The sequence below is a fragment of the Panulirus ornatus genome, chromosome 59 (assembly GCF_036320965.1).
Source record: "Panulirus ornatus isolate Po-2019 chromosome 59, ASM3632096v1, whole genome shotgun sequence".
NCBI classification, from domain to species: domain Eukaryota; kingdom Metazoa; phylum Arthropoda; class Malacostraca; order Decapoda; family Palinuridae; genus Panulirus; species Panulirus ornatus.
The window spans coordinates 7,079,853-7,096,275 of record NC_092282.1 but is presented as its reverse complement, the minus strand read 5'-3'; the positions used below and the strand labels follow the sequence as shown (position 1 = coordinate 7,096,275).

The 16,423-nt window shown below is 39.8% G+C and overlaps 1 protein-coding gene across 2 annotated transcripts in view; it reads left to right on the top strand.

Moving 5' to 3' along the window:
• LOC139767069 (uncharacterized) overlaps positions 1 to 16,423 on the top strand; it is a 120,825-nt gene that overhangs the window by 49,406 nt on the left and 54,996 nt on the right. For both annotated transcript variants that reach the window (XM_071696035.1, XM_071696034.1), the window contains 4 exons: positions 1,940 to 2,055; positions 7,918 to 8,024; positions 12,169 to 12,308; positions 13,181 to 13,738. In XM_071696035.1, coding sequence (XP_071552136.1) covers positions 1,940 to 2,055; positions 7,918 to 8,024; positions 12,169 to 12,308; positions 13,181 to 13,738 — 921 coding nt within the window. The remainder of the gene's footprint in view (positions 1 to 1,939; positions 2,056 to 7,917; positions 8,025 to 12,168; positions 12,309 to 13,180; positions 13,739 to 16,423) is intronic.

Sequence of the window (16,423 nt, the reverse complement as noted above, 5' to 3'; positions counted from 1 at the left end):
GTTGTCACATTGGTCTGCAGGTGAATATTTTCAGTGGCCTTTTAATGAGGTGGATTATTTTTTGAGCCAGAGTGTGAGATGAGAGTGCAACAGCTTTAATTGCTTGTCTATATTTTGTTTTAAGCTGTATATTTCAAGGTAACCCAAAAGATTATAGCAAAGTAGATCCCAACACCACTAATAGTGACTAGTCATGAGCAGCTAGCCTCTTATGACTATCCATCAGAGTTAATGTAATTGGTCCCACTTCTTGATGTCAGATATCAAAATCTGGTCACTGGATGGGAGTGGTTTGCTGCTTTTGTCTTGCACTACATTTGTATTGAAATGGAAGAATCTTGAATGCTGAAAAGGAAGCAAATGATTGCTATTTCTGCTGAATGCAGTCAGAAGCTGAACACACATTTCTTATTCATTGTTATTGTAAATTTGGCCCTGTTGAAGTTTATGTTCTCATTTAAGTCAACAGTATGAAGATGGGTATGATGAGCTTATAAGAGATCATTTTTCAGCATATGTTAAACTGGGAAATCATATTCCAACAAGTGAAAAGGAAACAAATTCAGAGGAGAAAAGTGCTAGTTCTTATAGTTGTGGCATGTGTAATATCAGAGATTGAAATGACTAAAAAGAGTAGGAAAACATAGTTGAGATGAAAGGAGATGGCCAGTAAAGATTATGTTAAATGAAGTTTATTAGCCAGGTGGTATTAGATTTATGTTGAGAAACATGCTGACTGTGAAGACATGAAAGGCTTTTGCATCAGAAATCTCCTTAGGGAATCATATATGGAACCATAGGTACTCATAAGTCATTGTTGATGCAGAAGATATCACTGGCATTTGTGGCTATAGATATTGGAATAAGTGTAATGCACAAGCCCATAGTAGTCATACTTTTAGGATTCATACTGGTTATTTTATACATCTGGCTTTGCAAGTGTTTTATTTTGAATCGTTACCAACTAAGTTGTGCATTTTTGCATTGCAGTGACTGTAAATGTTACAGATGAAAGTGAGTGGTTGTACAAGAGGAGGCCAGAACATGAAAATCCTGTTTATCCAGACCCCACTTTCCTGGATCTCCATATGGAACAGACAAAATATTTTCAGATATATTAATCAGTTCATGAATAATGTGCCACATGCATCTTGGGCAGCAAGTGCTTATGCTGGTTGACAGAGGCTCATCCAGTTTCATTTCATCTATGATTAATTATAGCACTGCATGCCATATCCAGTACTGATATTACATATCCAAGGCATAAAGATACAGTATGTCATATAGTAAAAAGCAAACACTTTCTTTAACTCTTTCAACATAAAGTCCATTAAAATGATATCTGTTTGTAGATGATTGCTACTACAACCATAACAATTTTTCTTTTCTTTTTGGTAAATTAATTCAGAGACAATACCCATGAAATCTGAAATCAGAAACGAATAAACAGTTGTTGTCCAGATTTATGTGGTGTGGACAAAAAAAACAAAAAACACTTCTCAGTTCCACAAATTTCAGTTTAATGGATACTTGATATGTTTAACCTCATATTTGTGCTGCTTATTCATCGGCCTTGTCAGATCGCTGTAGGTCTAACCTCGTATTTATGCTGCATATTCATTGGCCTTGTCAGGTTGCTGTAAGGTCATTAACTCCTGTGAATGAGCCTCTGCCATCCTCATTTACTTTATGATAATCAAAATTGGTGAATCTTATACTGGCTAAAACTCTGTTTAACCCCCTGACTTAGCAAGTGCTCTCAGATTCTCAGGGGGTTCTGCCTATGGTAGAGAAAAGGCATTCCATCCATCACAACCTACAATTTTATTGATTATTGGGATTGAATAAGATTGTTCTAGGTAATTACAGCTTGTTAATTAGTACTTTTGACAGATTTTGATAAAAACTGTATAAGCACGTACAGCAATTTTCATTTCAGCTGGGGGCTTGGGAAGGCGAGCATCAGATGGAGGAGCCAACTTGCAAATGTTCTTCCAGCGGCAGTTGCCTGAAGGAGGTTGGAGTCATCCCAATAGTCAAGAACAAATCACTCAGGTAGGAACCAATTGTTGATCTGATATAGGTCATGTAAGTTGTGCTAATTATTGCAGAGTTATTCACCACTTCCTGTCTCAGTGAGGCAATGCCAGGAGCAGGTGAACAACAGCCTCATTTGCTCTCATTCCCTTTCTCTCTTTCACGTATGATGCTCCATAATCAGAGCGTATCATTGAGAGTCAAGCCCCTCAGACAGTTTGCTATTTTTCCAGACCACTTCACATTCCCTGCTTCAGCCTACTAACAGCATGTTGCCTACTGTACACCACATTGATCCTGGTCATTCTTTCCTGTACACTGCATTGATCCTCGTCATTCTGTCCCCTGCATCCCTCTAACACTCCTAAATGTTCAGGCCAAAATATCTTATGGCCTATTCATCCTACTACCTCCTTGTCACCCCCTCCCCATGCTTGATTGCCGTTTCCCACTTTAGTGAGGTAGTTCCAGGAATAGATGAAGAAAGGTCACATCCGCCTACATCCATACACAAGCTGTCATATGTAATGCAACTAAGCTACAGCTTCTTTAAATGCATGCGTCCAGGCCCCATAGACCTTTCCATGGTTTACCCTGGACATTTCACATGCCCTGGTTCAGTCCATTGACAGCATGTTGACCCCAGTATACCACTTCGTTCTAATGCACTTTATTCCATGCTTGCCTTTCACCCTCCTGCATGTTTATTCCCCAATCATTCATAATCTTTTTTACTCCATCATTCCATCTGCAATTTGGTCTCCTTGTTCTCCTTGTTCCCTCCACTTTTGCCACATATATCCCCTTTGTCAGCCTTTCCATACTCTTTCTCTCCATATGTCCAAACCATTTTAACACACCCTCTTCTGCTTTATCAACCACACTTTATTTCCACACACCCTTTCATACTTACCCAGTCAAACCACCTCACACCACATGTTGTCTACAAATATTTCAATATATATTTATATTCATTTTACTTGATTTGCGTTACCCGCGTTACCGAAGTAGCACCAGGAAACAGATGAACAAAGACCCATCCACTCATGTACGCTCATATGTGTACGTATACGCACATACATATATGTATTTTTTCATAGATATTAGCCATTTCCTGTGTTAGTGAGGTAGCATAAAGAACAGAGGACTGAGCCTTAGAGAGTGAAGGCATGTACAGAGCTTCAGATTGGGGAAGAGCAGTGTGATTTCAGAAGTGGTAGAGAATGTGTGGATCAAGTGTTTGCTTTGAAGAATGTGTGTGAGAAATACTTAGAAAAACAGATGGATTTGTATTTAGCATTTATGGATCTGGAGAAGGCATATGATAGGGTTAATAGAGATGCTTTGTGGAAGGTTTTAAGAGTATATGGTGTGGGAGGTAAGTTGCTAGAAGCAGTGAAAAGTTTTTACCAAGAATGTAAGGCATGTGTATGAGTAGGAACAGAGGAGAGCGATTAGTTCCCAGTGAATGTTGTTTTGTGGCAAGGGTGTGTAATGTCTCCATGGTTGTTTAATTTGTTTATGGATGGTGTGGTTAGGGAGGTAAATGTAAGAGTTTTAGAGAGAGGGTTAAGTATGGGGCTGAGAGAGCCTGGGAAGTGAGTCAGTTGTTGTCTGCTGATTATACAGCTCTAGTGGCTGATTTGGGTAAGAAACTGCAGAGGATGGTGACTGAGTTTGGAAGTGTGTGAAAGGAGAAGGTTGTGAGTAAATGTGAATAAGAGCAAGGTTATTAGGTTCAATAGGGCTGAGGGAGAAGTTAATTGGGGATAGGGGATTAAGAATACTTCCCACGTATTCCCTGCGTGTCGTAGAAGGCGACTAAAAGGGGAGGGAGCGGGGGGCTGGAAATCCTCCCCTCTCTTTTTTTTTTTTTTCTCTCTCTCCAAAAGAAGGAACAAAGAGGCCAGGTGAGGATATTCCAAAAAAGGCCCAGTCCTCTGTTCTTAACGCTACCTCACTAACACGGGAAATGGCGAATAGTTTAAAAGAAAGAAAGGTTTGAATTGTGAAAAATTGGGGGAAATGAAGTGTTTTAGATATCTGGGAGTGGACTTAGCAGTGGAAGGAACCATGGAAGCAGAAGTGAGTCACAGGATGGGGAGGGGATGAAGGTTCTGGGAGCAATGAAGAATGTATGGAAGGAGAGAACATTACTTGGAGAGCAAAGATTGGTATGTTTGAAGGAATAGTAGTTTCAGCAATGTTATATGGTTGCAAGTCTTGGGCTATAGATAGGGTTGTATGGAGGAGGGTGGATGTGTTGGAAATGAAATGTTTGAGGGCAATATGTGGTGTGAGGTGGTTTGATCGTGTAAGTGATGAAAGGGTGAGAGAGATGTGTGGAAATAAAAAGAGTGTGGTTGAGAGAGCAGAAGAGGGTGTTTTGAAATGGTTTGGTCACATGGAGAGAATGAGTGGGGAAAGATTGACCAAGAGGATATATGTGTCAGAGGTGGAGGGAACAAGGAGAAGTGGGAGACCAAATTGGAGGTGGAAAGATGGAGTGAAAAAGATTTTGTGTGATCGGGGCCTGAACATGCAGGAGGGTGAAAGGTGTGCAAGGAATAGAGTGAATTGGAACGATGTGGTATACCGATGTGGTATATATATATATATATATATATATATATATATATATATATATATATATATATATATTTTTTTTTTTTTTTCATACTATTCGCCATTTCCCGCGATAGCGAGGTAGCGTTAAGAACAGAGGACTGGGCCTTTGAGGGAATATCCTCACCTGGCCCCCTTCTCTGTTCCTTCTTTTGGAAAATTAAAAAAAAAACGAGAGGGGAGGATTTCCAGCACCCCGCTCCCTTCCCTTTTAGTCGCCTTCTACGACACGCAGGGAATACGTAGGAAGTATTCTTTCTCCCCTATCCCCAGGGATATATATATATATATATATATATATATATATATATATATATATATATATATATATATTTTTTTTTTTTTTTTTTTTTTGCTTTGTCGCTGTCTCCCGCGTTTGCGAGGTAGCGCAAGGAAGCAGACGAAAGAAATGGCCCAACCCACCCCCATACACATGTATATACATACGTCCACACACGCAAATATACATACCTACACAGCTTTCCGTGGTTTACCCCAGACGCTTCACATGCCCTGATTCAATCCACTGACAGCACGTCAACCTCGGTATACCACACCGCTCCAATTCACTCTATTCCTTGCCCTCCTTTCACCCTCCTGCATGTTCAGGCCCCGATCACACAAAATCTTTTTCACTCCATCTTTCCACCTCAAATTTGGTCTCCCTCTTCTCCTCGTTCCCTCCACCTCCGACACATATATCCTCTTGGTCAATCTTTCCTCACTCATTCTCTCCATGTGCCCAAACCATTTCAAAACACCCTCTTCTGCTCTCTCAACCACGCTCTTTTTATTTCCACACATCTCTCTTACCCTTACGTTACTTACTCGATCAAACCACCTCACACCACACATTGTCCTCAAACATCTCATTTCCAGCACATCCATCCTCCTGCGCACCACTCTATCCATAGCCCACGCCTCGCAACCATACAACATTGTTGGAACCACTATTCCTTCAAACATACCCATTTTTGCTTTCCGAGATACTGTTCTCGACTTCCACACATTCTTCAAGGCTCCCAGAATTTTCGCCCCCTCCCCCACCCTATGATCCACTTCCGCTTCCATGGTTCCATCCGCTGCCAGATCCACTCCCAGATATCTAAAACACTTCACTTCCTCCAGTTTTTCTCCATTCAAACTCACCTCCCAATTGACTTGACCCTCAACCCTACTGTACCTAATAACCTTGCTCTTATTCACATTTACTCTTAACTTTCTTCTTTCACACACTTTACCAAACTCAGTCACCAGCTTTGGCAGTTTCTCACATGAATCAGCCACCAGCACTGTATCATCAGCAAACAACAACTGACTCACTTCCCAAGTTCTCTCATTCCCAACAGGAATAGAGTGAATTGGATCGATGTGGTATACCGGGGTCGATGTGCTGTCAATGGATTGAATCAGGGCATGTGAAGCGTCAGGGGTAAACCATGGAAATTTCTGTGGGGCCTGGATGTGGAAAGGGAGCTGTGGTTTCGGTGCATTACACATGACACCTAGAGACTGAGTGTGAACGAATGTGGCCTTTGTTGTCTTTTTCTAGCGCTACCTTGTGCGCACGCTGGGGTAGGTGGGTGCTATTTCATGTGTGGCAGGGTGGCGGCGGGAATGGATGAAGGCAGCATGTATGAATATGTACATGTGTATATATGTATATGTATGTATATGTTGAAATTTATAGGTATGTATATGTATGTATACGTTGAGATTTATAGGTATGTATATGTGCGTGTGTGGGCATCTATGTATATACATGTGAAGGTGGGTGGGTTGGGCCATTCTTTCATCTGTTTCCTTACGCTACCTTGCTAACACGGGAGACAGCAACAAAGCATAATAGTAGAATAAAAAGAGAATAGATATATATATACATGTGTAAGCTGCTAGAAGCAGTGAAAAAAATTTTATCAAGGATTTAAAGCATGTGTATGAGTAGGAAGAGAAGAGAATGATTGCTTTCCAGTGAAGGTTGGTCTGTGGCAGGGATGTGTGATGCCTCCATGGTTGTTTAATTGTTTATGAATGGGGTCGTAAGGGAGTTAAATGCAAGAGTTTTGGGAAGAGGATATGTATGCAGTCTGTAGGAGATGAGAGGTCCTGGGAAGTGAATCAATTGTTGTTTGGCTATGATACAGCACTGGTGCCTGATTAAAGTGAGATCTGCAGAAGCTGGTGACTGGGTTTGGAGAAGTGTATGAAAGGAAGAAGTTGAGAGTAAATGTGAATAAGAGCAAGGTTGTTAGGTTCTGCAAGGTTGAGAAACAAGTTAATTGGGATATAAGTTTGAATGGAGAAAAAGTGGAGGAAGTAAAGTGTTTTAGATATCTGAAAGTGGGCTTTGTAGCAAATGGAACCGTGGAAGTTGAAGTGAGTCATAATGTGAGGGAGGGATTGAAGGTTTTGGGAGTGATGAAGAATGTGTGGAAAGAGAGAACATTATTTTGGGGATCAAAAATGGATATGTTTGAAGGAATGGTAGTTCCAACAATATTATATGGTTATGAGGCATGGGCTGTAGATAGAGTTGTATGGAGGAGGGTGGATGTGTTGGGAATGAAATGTTTGAGGACAATATATGGTGTGAGGTGGTTTGATGAAGTAAGTAATGAAAGGATTAGAGAGCTGTATGGAAATAAAAAGAGTGTGGTTGAGACAGCAGAAGAAGGTTTATTGAAATGGCTTGGACATTTGGAACCAGTAAGTGAGGAAAGGTTAACAAAGAGGATATATGTGTCAGAGGTGGGGAGGGGGGAACAAGGAGAAGTGGGAGACCAAATTGGAGATGGAAAGATGAATTGAAAAAGATTTTGAATGTTCAGGGTCTGAACATGCAGGAGGGTGAGTGGCATGCAAGGAATAGAGTCAATTGGAATGATGTAGTATATTGGGGTTGACATGCTGTCAAAGGACTCAACCAGCACATGTGAAATGTTTGGGCCTGAATATATATATGTTATACATGACACCTAGAGAATGAGTGTGAGCACATGTGGCCTTTCTTCATCTGTTTCCTTGCACTGCAAATGAAAAGTCACCTTTGATGAGGCTGTATCATTTTCAGTGGACAGAAAAGAATACAGCATTATTAAAGATCTTCTCGACCCAAAGAAGCCCACTTTACCTTGTTCTAGGATGGAATACAGCCTTTAAAGATGCACAAGCCCTGTAAAATAGGTCCTTGTATTGCATGATGATAGTGAATATAATTTTGTGTGTGTACATATAAACCTTCTGATATAATTTCAGCTTGGTCTTGGTGCCAGCTGCTTAGAGGGTCACTCTCAGCCACTGCCTCAACAGGATGATGACCCCAACCACAGAGATGATGAGATTGACCCCAATGATGTTGCTCAGTAAGTAATAAATCTGTACTTATAATCATTACTCCACTCATAATTTAATGTGTTGAATCAGGCACATACAGCTTCTGAACTCACTCATGCACATCTTCAATGCATGTCCAATTTGTTAAAGTGAAACATAGAGTTCCATACAAATAAACATCTTACTTTTTCATCATGTTTACATACTGAGTTGATTTGTTAGGTAATACCAGTTTTACCATTCACATCATTGTATATTCATCCAGAACATTTTGACCTGTAATCCATTCCGTTTTACATCTTCCCATCTCTTCTGTTGTCTACTTCTCTGTAAGCCTTCAGTTTTACTGTTTTGCACTCTTTATGTATCAGAATTGGTGACCTTTGAGCCAGGCAGTTGCTGAATTATACATTTAGCTGGATTATGGGTTTCAATATTGTGAAGAGGCATAAGAGCAAATATTAAGATTTGTAACTTAACCTTTGGAATTTAATTTTTGAATATATGATATTTATTTATTTTTATTATACTTTGTCGCTGTCTCCCACGTTAGCGAGGTAGCGCAAGGAAACAGAAGAAAGAATGGCCCAACCCACCCACATACACATGTATATACATACACGGACACACATGCACATATACATACCTATACATCTCAAAGTATACATATATATACATACACAGACATGTACATATATGCACATATATGTAATTCATACAGTCTGCCCTGATTCATTCCTGTCGCCACCCCGCCACACATGAAATGAAAACCCCCTCCCCCCACATGTGCACGAGGTAGCGCTTGGAAAAGACAAAAAGGCCACATTCGTTCACACTCAGTCTCTAGCTGTCATGTATAATGCACCAAAACCACAGCTCCCTTTCCACGTCCAGGTCCCACAAAACTTTCCATGGTTTACCCACGTTTCACATGCCCTGGTTCAATCCATTGACAGCACGTTGACCCTGGTATACCACATCGTTCCAATTCACTCTATTCTTTGCACGCCTTTCACCCTCCTGCATATTCAGGCCCCGATCACTCAAAATTTTTTCCACTCCATCTTTCCATCTCCAATTTGGTCCTCCACTTCTCCTCATTCCCTTCACCTCTAACACATGTATCCTCATTGTCAGTCTTTCCTCACTCATTCTCTCCATGTGACCAAACCATTTCAAAACACCCTCTTCTGCTCTCTCAACCACACTCTTTTTATTACCACACATCTCTCTTACCCTTTCATTACTTACTCAATCAAACCACCTCACACCACATATTGTCCTCAGACATCTCATTTCCAGCACATCCACCCTCCTTCGCACAACTCTATCTATAGCCCACGCCTCGCAATCATATAACGTTGGAACCACTATTCCTTCAAACATACCCATTTTTGCTTTCCAAAATAACATTCTCGACTTCCACACATTTTTCAATGCTCCCAGAACTTTCGCCCCCTCCCCCACCCCCCACACTTCCGCTTCCATGGTTCCATCCGCTACCAAATCCACTCCCAGATATCTAAAATACTTCACTTCCTTCAGTTTTTCTCCATTCAAACTAACCTCCCAATTGACTTGTCCCTCAACCCTACTGTACCTAATAACCTTGCTCTTATTCACATTTACTCTCAGCTTTCTTCTTTCACACACTTTACCAAACTCAGTCACCAGTTTCTGCAGTTTCTCACCTGAATCAGCCACCAGCGCTGTATCATCAGCGAACAACAACTGACTCACTTCCCAAGCTCTCTCATCCACAACAGACTTCATACTTGCCCCTCTTCCCAAAACTCTTGCATTCACCTCCCTTACAACCCCATCCATAAACAAGTTAAACAACCATGGAGACATCACACACCCCTGCCGCAAACCTACATTCACTGAGAACCAATCACTTTCCTCTCTTCCTACACGTACACATGCCTTATATCCTCGATAAAACTTTTCACTGCTTCTAACAACTTGCCTCCCACACCATATATTCTTAATACCTTCCACAGAGCATCTCTATCAACTCTATCATATGCCTTCTCCAGATCCATAAATGCTACATACAAATCCATTTGCTTTTCTAAGTATTTCTCACATATTTCAAAGCAAACTCCTGATCCACACATCCTCTACCACTTCTGAAACCACACTGCTCTTCCCCAATCTGATGCTCTGTACATGCCTTCACCCTCTCAATCAATACCCTCCCATATAATTTGCCAGGAATACTCAACAGACTTACACCTCTCTAATTTGAGCACTCACTCTTATCCCCTTTGCCTTTGTATAATGGCACTATGCAAGCATTCCGCCAATCCTCAGGCACCTCACCATGAATCATACATACATGAAATAACCTTACCAACCAGTCAACAATACAGTCACCCCCTTTTTTGATAAATTCCACTGCAATACCATCCAAACCCGCTGCCTTGCCGGCTTTCATCTTCCGCAAAGCTTTTACTACCTCTTCTATGTTTACCAAATCATTTTCCCTAACCCTCTCACTTTGCACACCACCTCGACCAAAACACCCTATATCTGCTACTCTATCATCAAACACATTCAACAAACCTTCAAAATAATCACTCCATCTCCTTCTCACATCACCACTACTTGTTCTCAGTTTATATAAATTCTATATGTGGTATACTGGGGTCGACATGCTGTCAGTGGATTGAACCAGGGCATGTGAAGCGTCTTGGGTAAACCATGGAAAGTTTTGTGGGCCCTGGATGTGGAAAGGGAGCTGTGGTTTCGGTGCATTACTTTTGACAGCTAGAGACTGAGTGTGAACACATGTGGCCTTTGTTTTTTTTTCCTGGCGCTACCTTGCGTGCACGCGGGGGAGTCATTTCATGTGTGGCGGGGTGGCAACGGGAATGTATAAAGGCAGCAAGTATGAATTATGTATGTGTATATATGTATATGTCTGTGTATATATATATATATGTATACGTTGAAATGTATAGGTATGTATATGTGCGTGTGTGGACGTGTATGTATATACATGTGTATGTGGGTGGGTTGGGCCATTCTTTTGTCTATTTCCTTGCGCTGCCTCACTAACACGGGAGACAGCGACAAAGTATATAAATAATATAGATAATAATAAGTTCTAGAAATTACAATTGTAATTATCATTGTATTTACTGGAAATTCTTATTTGTTTCTCATCCAAGAGTCCACAGAGTAGGCTAAGATAGAAGTAAATGATTACACAAAAGTTAAAGTGCTTAAAATAGTCTTACTTGGGCATATCAAGGTCAGCTACTCATGCCTCATGTGTTCTCCTATGCCTAGTAGAGTACAGTAAATGCTAGCTTGTGGTGAGGTGTGGTTTCCTGGACATTTCCAGAACAGTAGAATGGCAGGTTCTGCAAACAAGAGGGCCATTACACTGAGCAACAGTGCTCTTGCAAGTGGTTAACTGTGGGAGCAGCCAAAGTTTACAGTGCTGGAAGAGTGACGTTAGAGTGCATATCTTTTTGACCAGCCGAACATCTGTCATGTTCCAAAAAGTTTTCATCCATACACCTTTTTTGTGACTTTTTTCACACCACATAACATTTTCAAGCCTTTTTTCTTTCTTTCTGTTCTGATTATTCCAGTCATGATATGAATGTTATCCATACGGGTCTTGCGAAAGATTTCATTCTTAATCAGGTTTTATAGAGACCCAAAGAGACATTTGTTTTATGTATGATTATCGTAGGACAGATTTCTTTGGAAGAGCTGTGGTGTTACTCATTACCTTTCAAAAGGCCCCTGCTGCCTGAAGCTGCATTATTTCTGTTAGCATGGAAATGTAGATTACTTTAGGATAAGTTCTTTGACTGACGAGACTGTGCTCCCAATGATATAGCCTTACCAAAAGTAACTTTCACTTGTGGGGTAAAGTCGAGCAGGGGTAATCTGGTAACACCCCATAGGAGACTTAAAGGTTTATTTAGAACTTGGGTGAAAGCTTATTCATTAGATTATTGTGTGATGAACATTTGAAGATCTGGTTGCTGGAACATGGGAAATTTTAGTTATTTCTCAGGTAAAAGGTTTTTCCTATTGACTGTGTACTAAGTAATGGGAGATATTAATTTGTAAAACACAATGGACTTGGTTATGACATTTACTGTTAAGTTGTTAATAGCATATTTTCTCAAGACCTTGTTCTATTGACAGGTACATGTCTGGCAGAGGAAGCAGCCAACGAGCAACATTACCACTGGTTTCTCCCAAAGATGCTCAAGAAGCGCAGAGAAAAATGACCCCCAATAGAGCAAGAAAAACTGGCTTACCAATGGTGACAGAGAGACCACCTGGTAAGACAAATGAGATTTAATTGGTTTACAGATTTTTTTATGCCAAAGTCGGGTAATGGACGGGGATTTAATTCACTGAATTCGGGTCTAAGCAGTTAAAGAATTTAGTTGGAATGAATTTTAATTATCTTTTGATGTTACTAAATCTCTTTGTTTGCTTTTTTATTTCTTATAGTTTGCTGAAGCTGAAGTGCATCTATAGTTTCCTTATCTTATATTGCAGCACTTGTCACTTTTGGACCAAATTAATCAGTGTCATAGTAGACTTTTTTTTTAACTTACCTTGTATGTGTCAAGTCTTTAATACTAGAAACAGACCGTGTTTATAATGCACTTCTTTGTTGTATTCCGTTGTAGTTCTGTGTTCAAATGACCAGCATGCTGCTATGTCTTGGAGTGTAGATTGCTGGTAGTCAAAAGTGCATGTTTTTTTTTCCAGTTTTGTTTTAGTCTTATTTTTTTATATCACTTGCTACTTTACATTTAATAATTTTGTTTTCTCTTGAATTTCAAAGTTTTACTCATTTTGTTTGTTCTCTCTCACCTTCCTTAATCCTCTCCCATGCCTGCCTATGATGCCTGCATGATGCCATTTATAATTTGCTGACTGGGCCCATTTTTTTTTTTTTTTTTTTTAACTTCGCTTGCTTGAAAATTGCTCATTCTTCATCTTGCTTTTATGGGAAACCATTGATTGTATTTTCATATATGTAACATCTTTTTGTTTTCTTTTTTTTCTTACCATGGATTAATGTTAATTTTGTTGTAAATATGTTTTCTTCAATTTTATTTTTATTACAATTTCAATTTTTTGATGTTTCAATTTGGTTAATGACACTTACACTTAAACCTCCTGTGTGGCTGACTAATAGTAATCAATCCAGAATTAAGATTAGAAGCCGAGGAACGAATGAAAAGGGACTACACATTGTCCCATATGCAAAGTCTGTATAACAATGCCTTCCTTGTGACCACCCCATTGGCCCCTAGCATAACAGCAGGCATTCATCCATCTTTAAGTCCAAACTGTGCCATCAAACCAGACATCGTTTCAGGCATTCCCCATCCTCAACCTTCCAAAAGACTTCCAACCTCAACCTCTCCTCATAGCCTGTCAAATCATCCTTTTGTAGGGTACACAGGTTGCTCTCCACCCCTAAGCATGTCTTCTCCCTCATCCTCTTCCTCATCCTCGTCCTATGGTTCCCAATCCTGTTCTTCCGCTTCCTCATCCTGCACTTCCTCTTCCCACTGCTCCCCCTCCACAACCCCAGGTATTCCACCCCATAACAACAACAACAACATCATCAACAACAGCAATCCCCGGCCAAAACACAGAGAACGAAAGAGAAAGACGGGCCTTCCCACAGTGCTGGAAAATAATTGGCTTGTTTCAGCTCCTCCAGAAGCTACTGATTGCACCACAGTGGGTAATTATGATGGGTCTTGGCCGTGTTTTGGTGGTTGGACGCAGCGAATGTGGCCTTTCACATATTGGTGGTGGTGATGGTGGTGGTGATATGTTGTTCTCATAGGTGGCTGGGAAGAAATGATGATATAGTTTGTCTTGTAATAAATTAGAATATTTGAGTAAGGTGTGATGAAATCATATTCATCACAGGCTTGTATTGAAAGCATGATGCAAATTCATGTATTGTCCAGAGCTTGAGAAAAAAGAATTATGTTTAGACAATTGCTCTTTCTCCATTTAATGAATGTTAACTACCAAAACTCTGCCAAAAGCGGTTCAGGGATTGATATTGATATTTCTTTTCCAATCTGGCTTGGCAAGTTTGAAATAGCTGATTAAGCCTTCAAGAAAAATTCCTGGCTTTGCTCATTCTGTTCCTACTATTGAGAAGCATTCATACAGTAGGGAAGAATTTCCAGCTCCCTTGCTCCCACTCCTGCTAGTTGCAAAATGTTAATACATTAAGGAAGAACTTCTAGCTCCCTTGCTCCCACTCCATCTAGTTGCCTTCTGTGATATAGAGTGGGTAGTATTCTTTGTCTTCCTGCTCCTAGATATAGGTGAGACTTTGATTTTTAAAAAGATTCCATCTGGAACTTTTTGACTGATCCCAAGGTTTAGCCAATGACTGTTTGTCATCTAGCAGCAAGCCATATATACATTGGCATCTCAACTGAACTCATATCAGTGGTTCATCTTGAATTAACTTGTGTTAAATTTAATTTATCTATCATAAATGCTCACCTCATACCCTTGGGAATTTTGTTATGTCTATAGAGGTAAGACGTATTTTTGTTAGAATGGAAAACAATGACTTCTGAACATGAAATTGTATGTTTTACACAGAGAGTAGCCCATATTGTGCTGTAAGGATGTGGCAAAAACCCAGACACGGGTATTTTTTTTCTCTTTTCATTAATATCTATTTCTTGAACTTTCTTCATCATACAACTCATTAAAGTTCTTTATGCTGTCTGTGTTAAACTTGACTTAAGTCATTTTATTCCATTCATCTGCTACTTATACTGAAAAAGTACTTCCTTATCTCTTTGAACAAATTTGTTTGCTAAGATTCTTATTATGTCCTGTGGTTGTTCTGTGGCTTCATTTATCAAAGGGCTGTTCACTGTCTACATCATCAATCTGTTTTAAAAACATGAAGCTCATGATCAGATCACCTCTCACCCTTTTCTCTCCAAGTTGGGCAAATTGAAAGCCTTTAACCTTTCCATGTAACTCAGCTGTCTTAGTTCTGGTACCATTATAGTTGCCCATAACTAAACCTTCTGTGATAGCTCTTTTTGCTTCATTAGTGTGGTGACCAAACTTAGACCCATATTCTAGTTTTGGCCATATGGATGATGTGAACAGCTTGCTAAAGATTTTCTTATTCATGAAGTTAAATGCATTTTTAGAATTTGCTAGCAGACAGTTGCTTTCTTAACTAATCTCCTTTGATGGGACTTTGGCAGCAGGTTAGAGACAGTTAACTCCCAAGTCTTTATTACACACGCAGATTCCTACAGCTTCTCTCACCTTGACCCATCATCATTATGATACACTTATTTGGGTTGAATTTCATCAGCCATGTATCTGAGTAACCTTAGGGTTTTTCAGATTTCCTTTGTAAGGTAATGCAGCCCTCCACACTTTTCACTTCCCTTTGCATCATCTTCAAAAATATTCAAGTTGGAGTTTATACCTTCTGGCAAGTTGCTTACATAGATCAAGAAAAGTAATGGATCCAGAACAAAACATATATAATTTTTCTCATGTCGGAATTCATCGATTTTATGATAATCTTTTCCAGAGCTGCACTGCCCACACTTGTCAGTGAAACTGACCTTTAGTTTGGTGCCTCTTTCTGGTTTCTTTTCTTATTGATAGGTGCAGCATTTCTTTTTCCCACTCCCTAGACACTTATCTGTATGGAACTTCAGCATATATGTTGAAATTTCATCCGGACCATAATCCTTATAAGGGTCAAGACTTTATATTATTCTGTAAATCACTTTTTTAGATAGTATAATGATCTCATAGACCTCCTCCCCCTTACATCTCATTGTTATTAGGGTTATAGTGTCTTTCACTATGAAGACACTCATAAACCTTAAACCTGTCATTTAGGTTCCTCGTATATCTTTACATCATCTTGTACAACACTTCCCTTTGAATCCCTTAGCTTGATTTGATTAGCTTTTCTTTAACTGATAATTTACCAGTGATGAATTTTTGAGAAACACTTGGATTTTATTCTGCCTTGTTCATTATATCCTTTTCAAAGTTTTTTAGTTCCTTGATTCTCATCCTTTTATTCTTATTCCTTACAAATGCTGGCTAGCTGAAGTGCCACTTATATCTTTGTCATAGCTTATCTGGAGGCTCTTGCATTTTGAACTATTCCTTCTTTCTCAGTTTTCCCCCTGTATTAGAGGATTGAGGTACCCATGTTCCCATTCTTCACTGTAAATTTCAGTGAACCTCTCACCTCAGTGCTCTGATTCCTAGCTACTAAACTCCATTTCCCAATTTGTGTTACCATGTTCTGTATAGTTTCCATTACATCATTTTAAGTCTTGTCTTACCTCTGTTCTGGCCAAACTTGGGAATTACTTAACCAAATTTTCCAGTTGGTGTATCATTT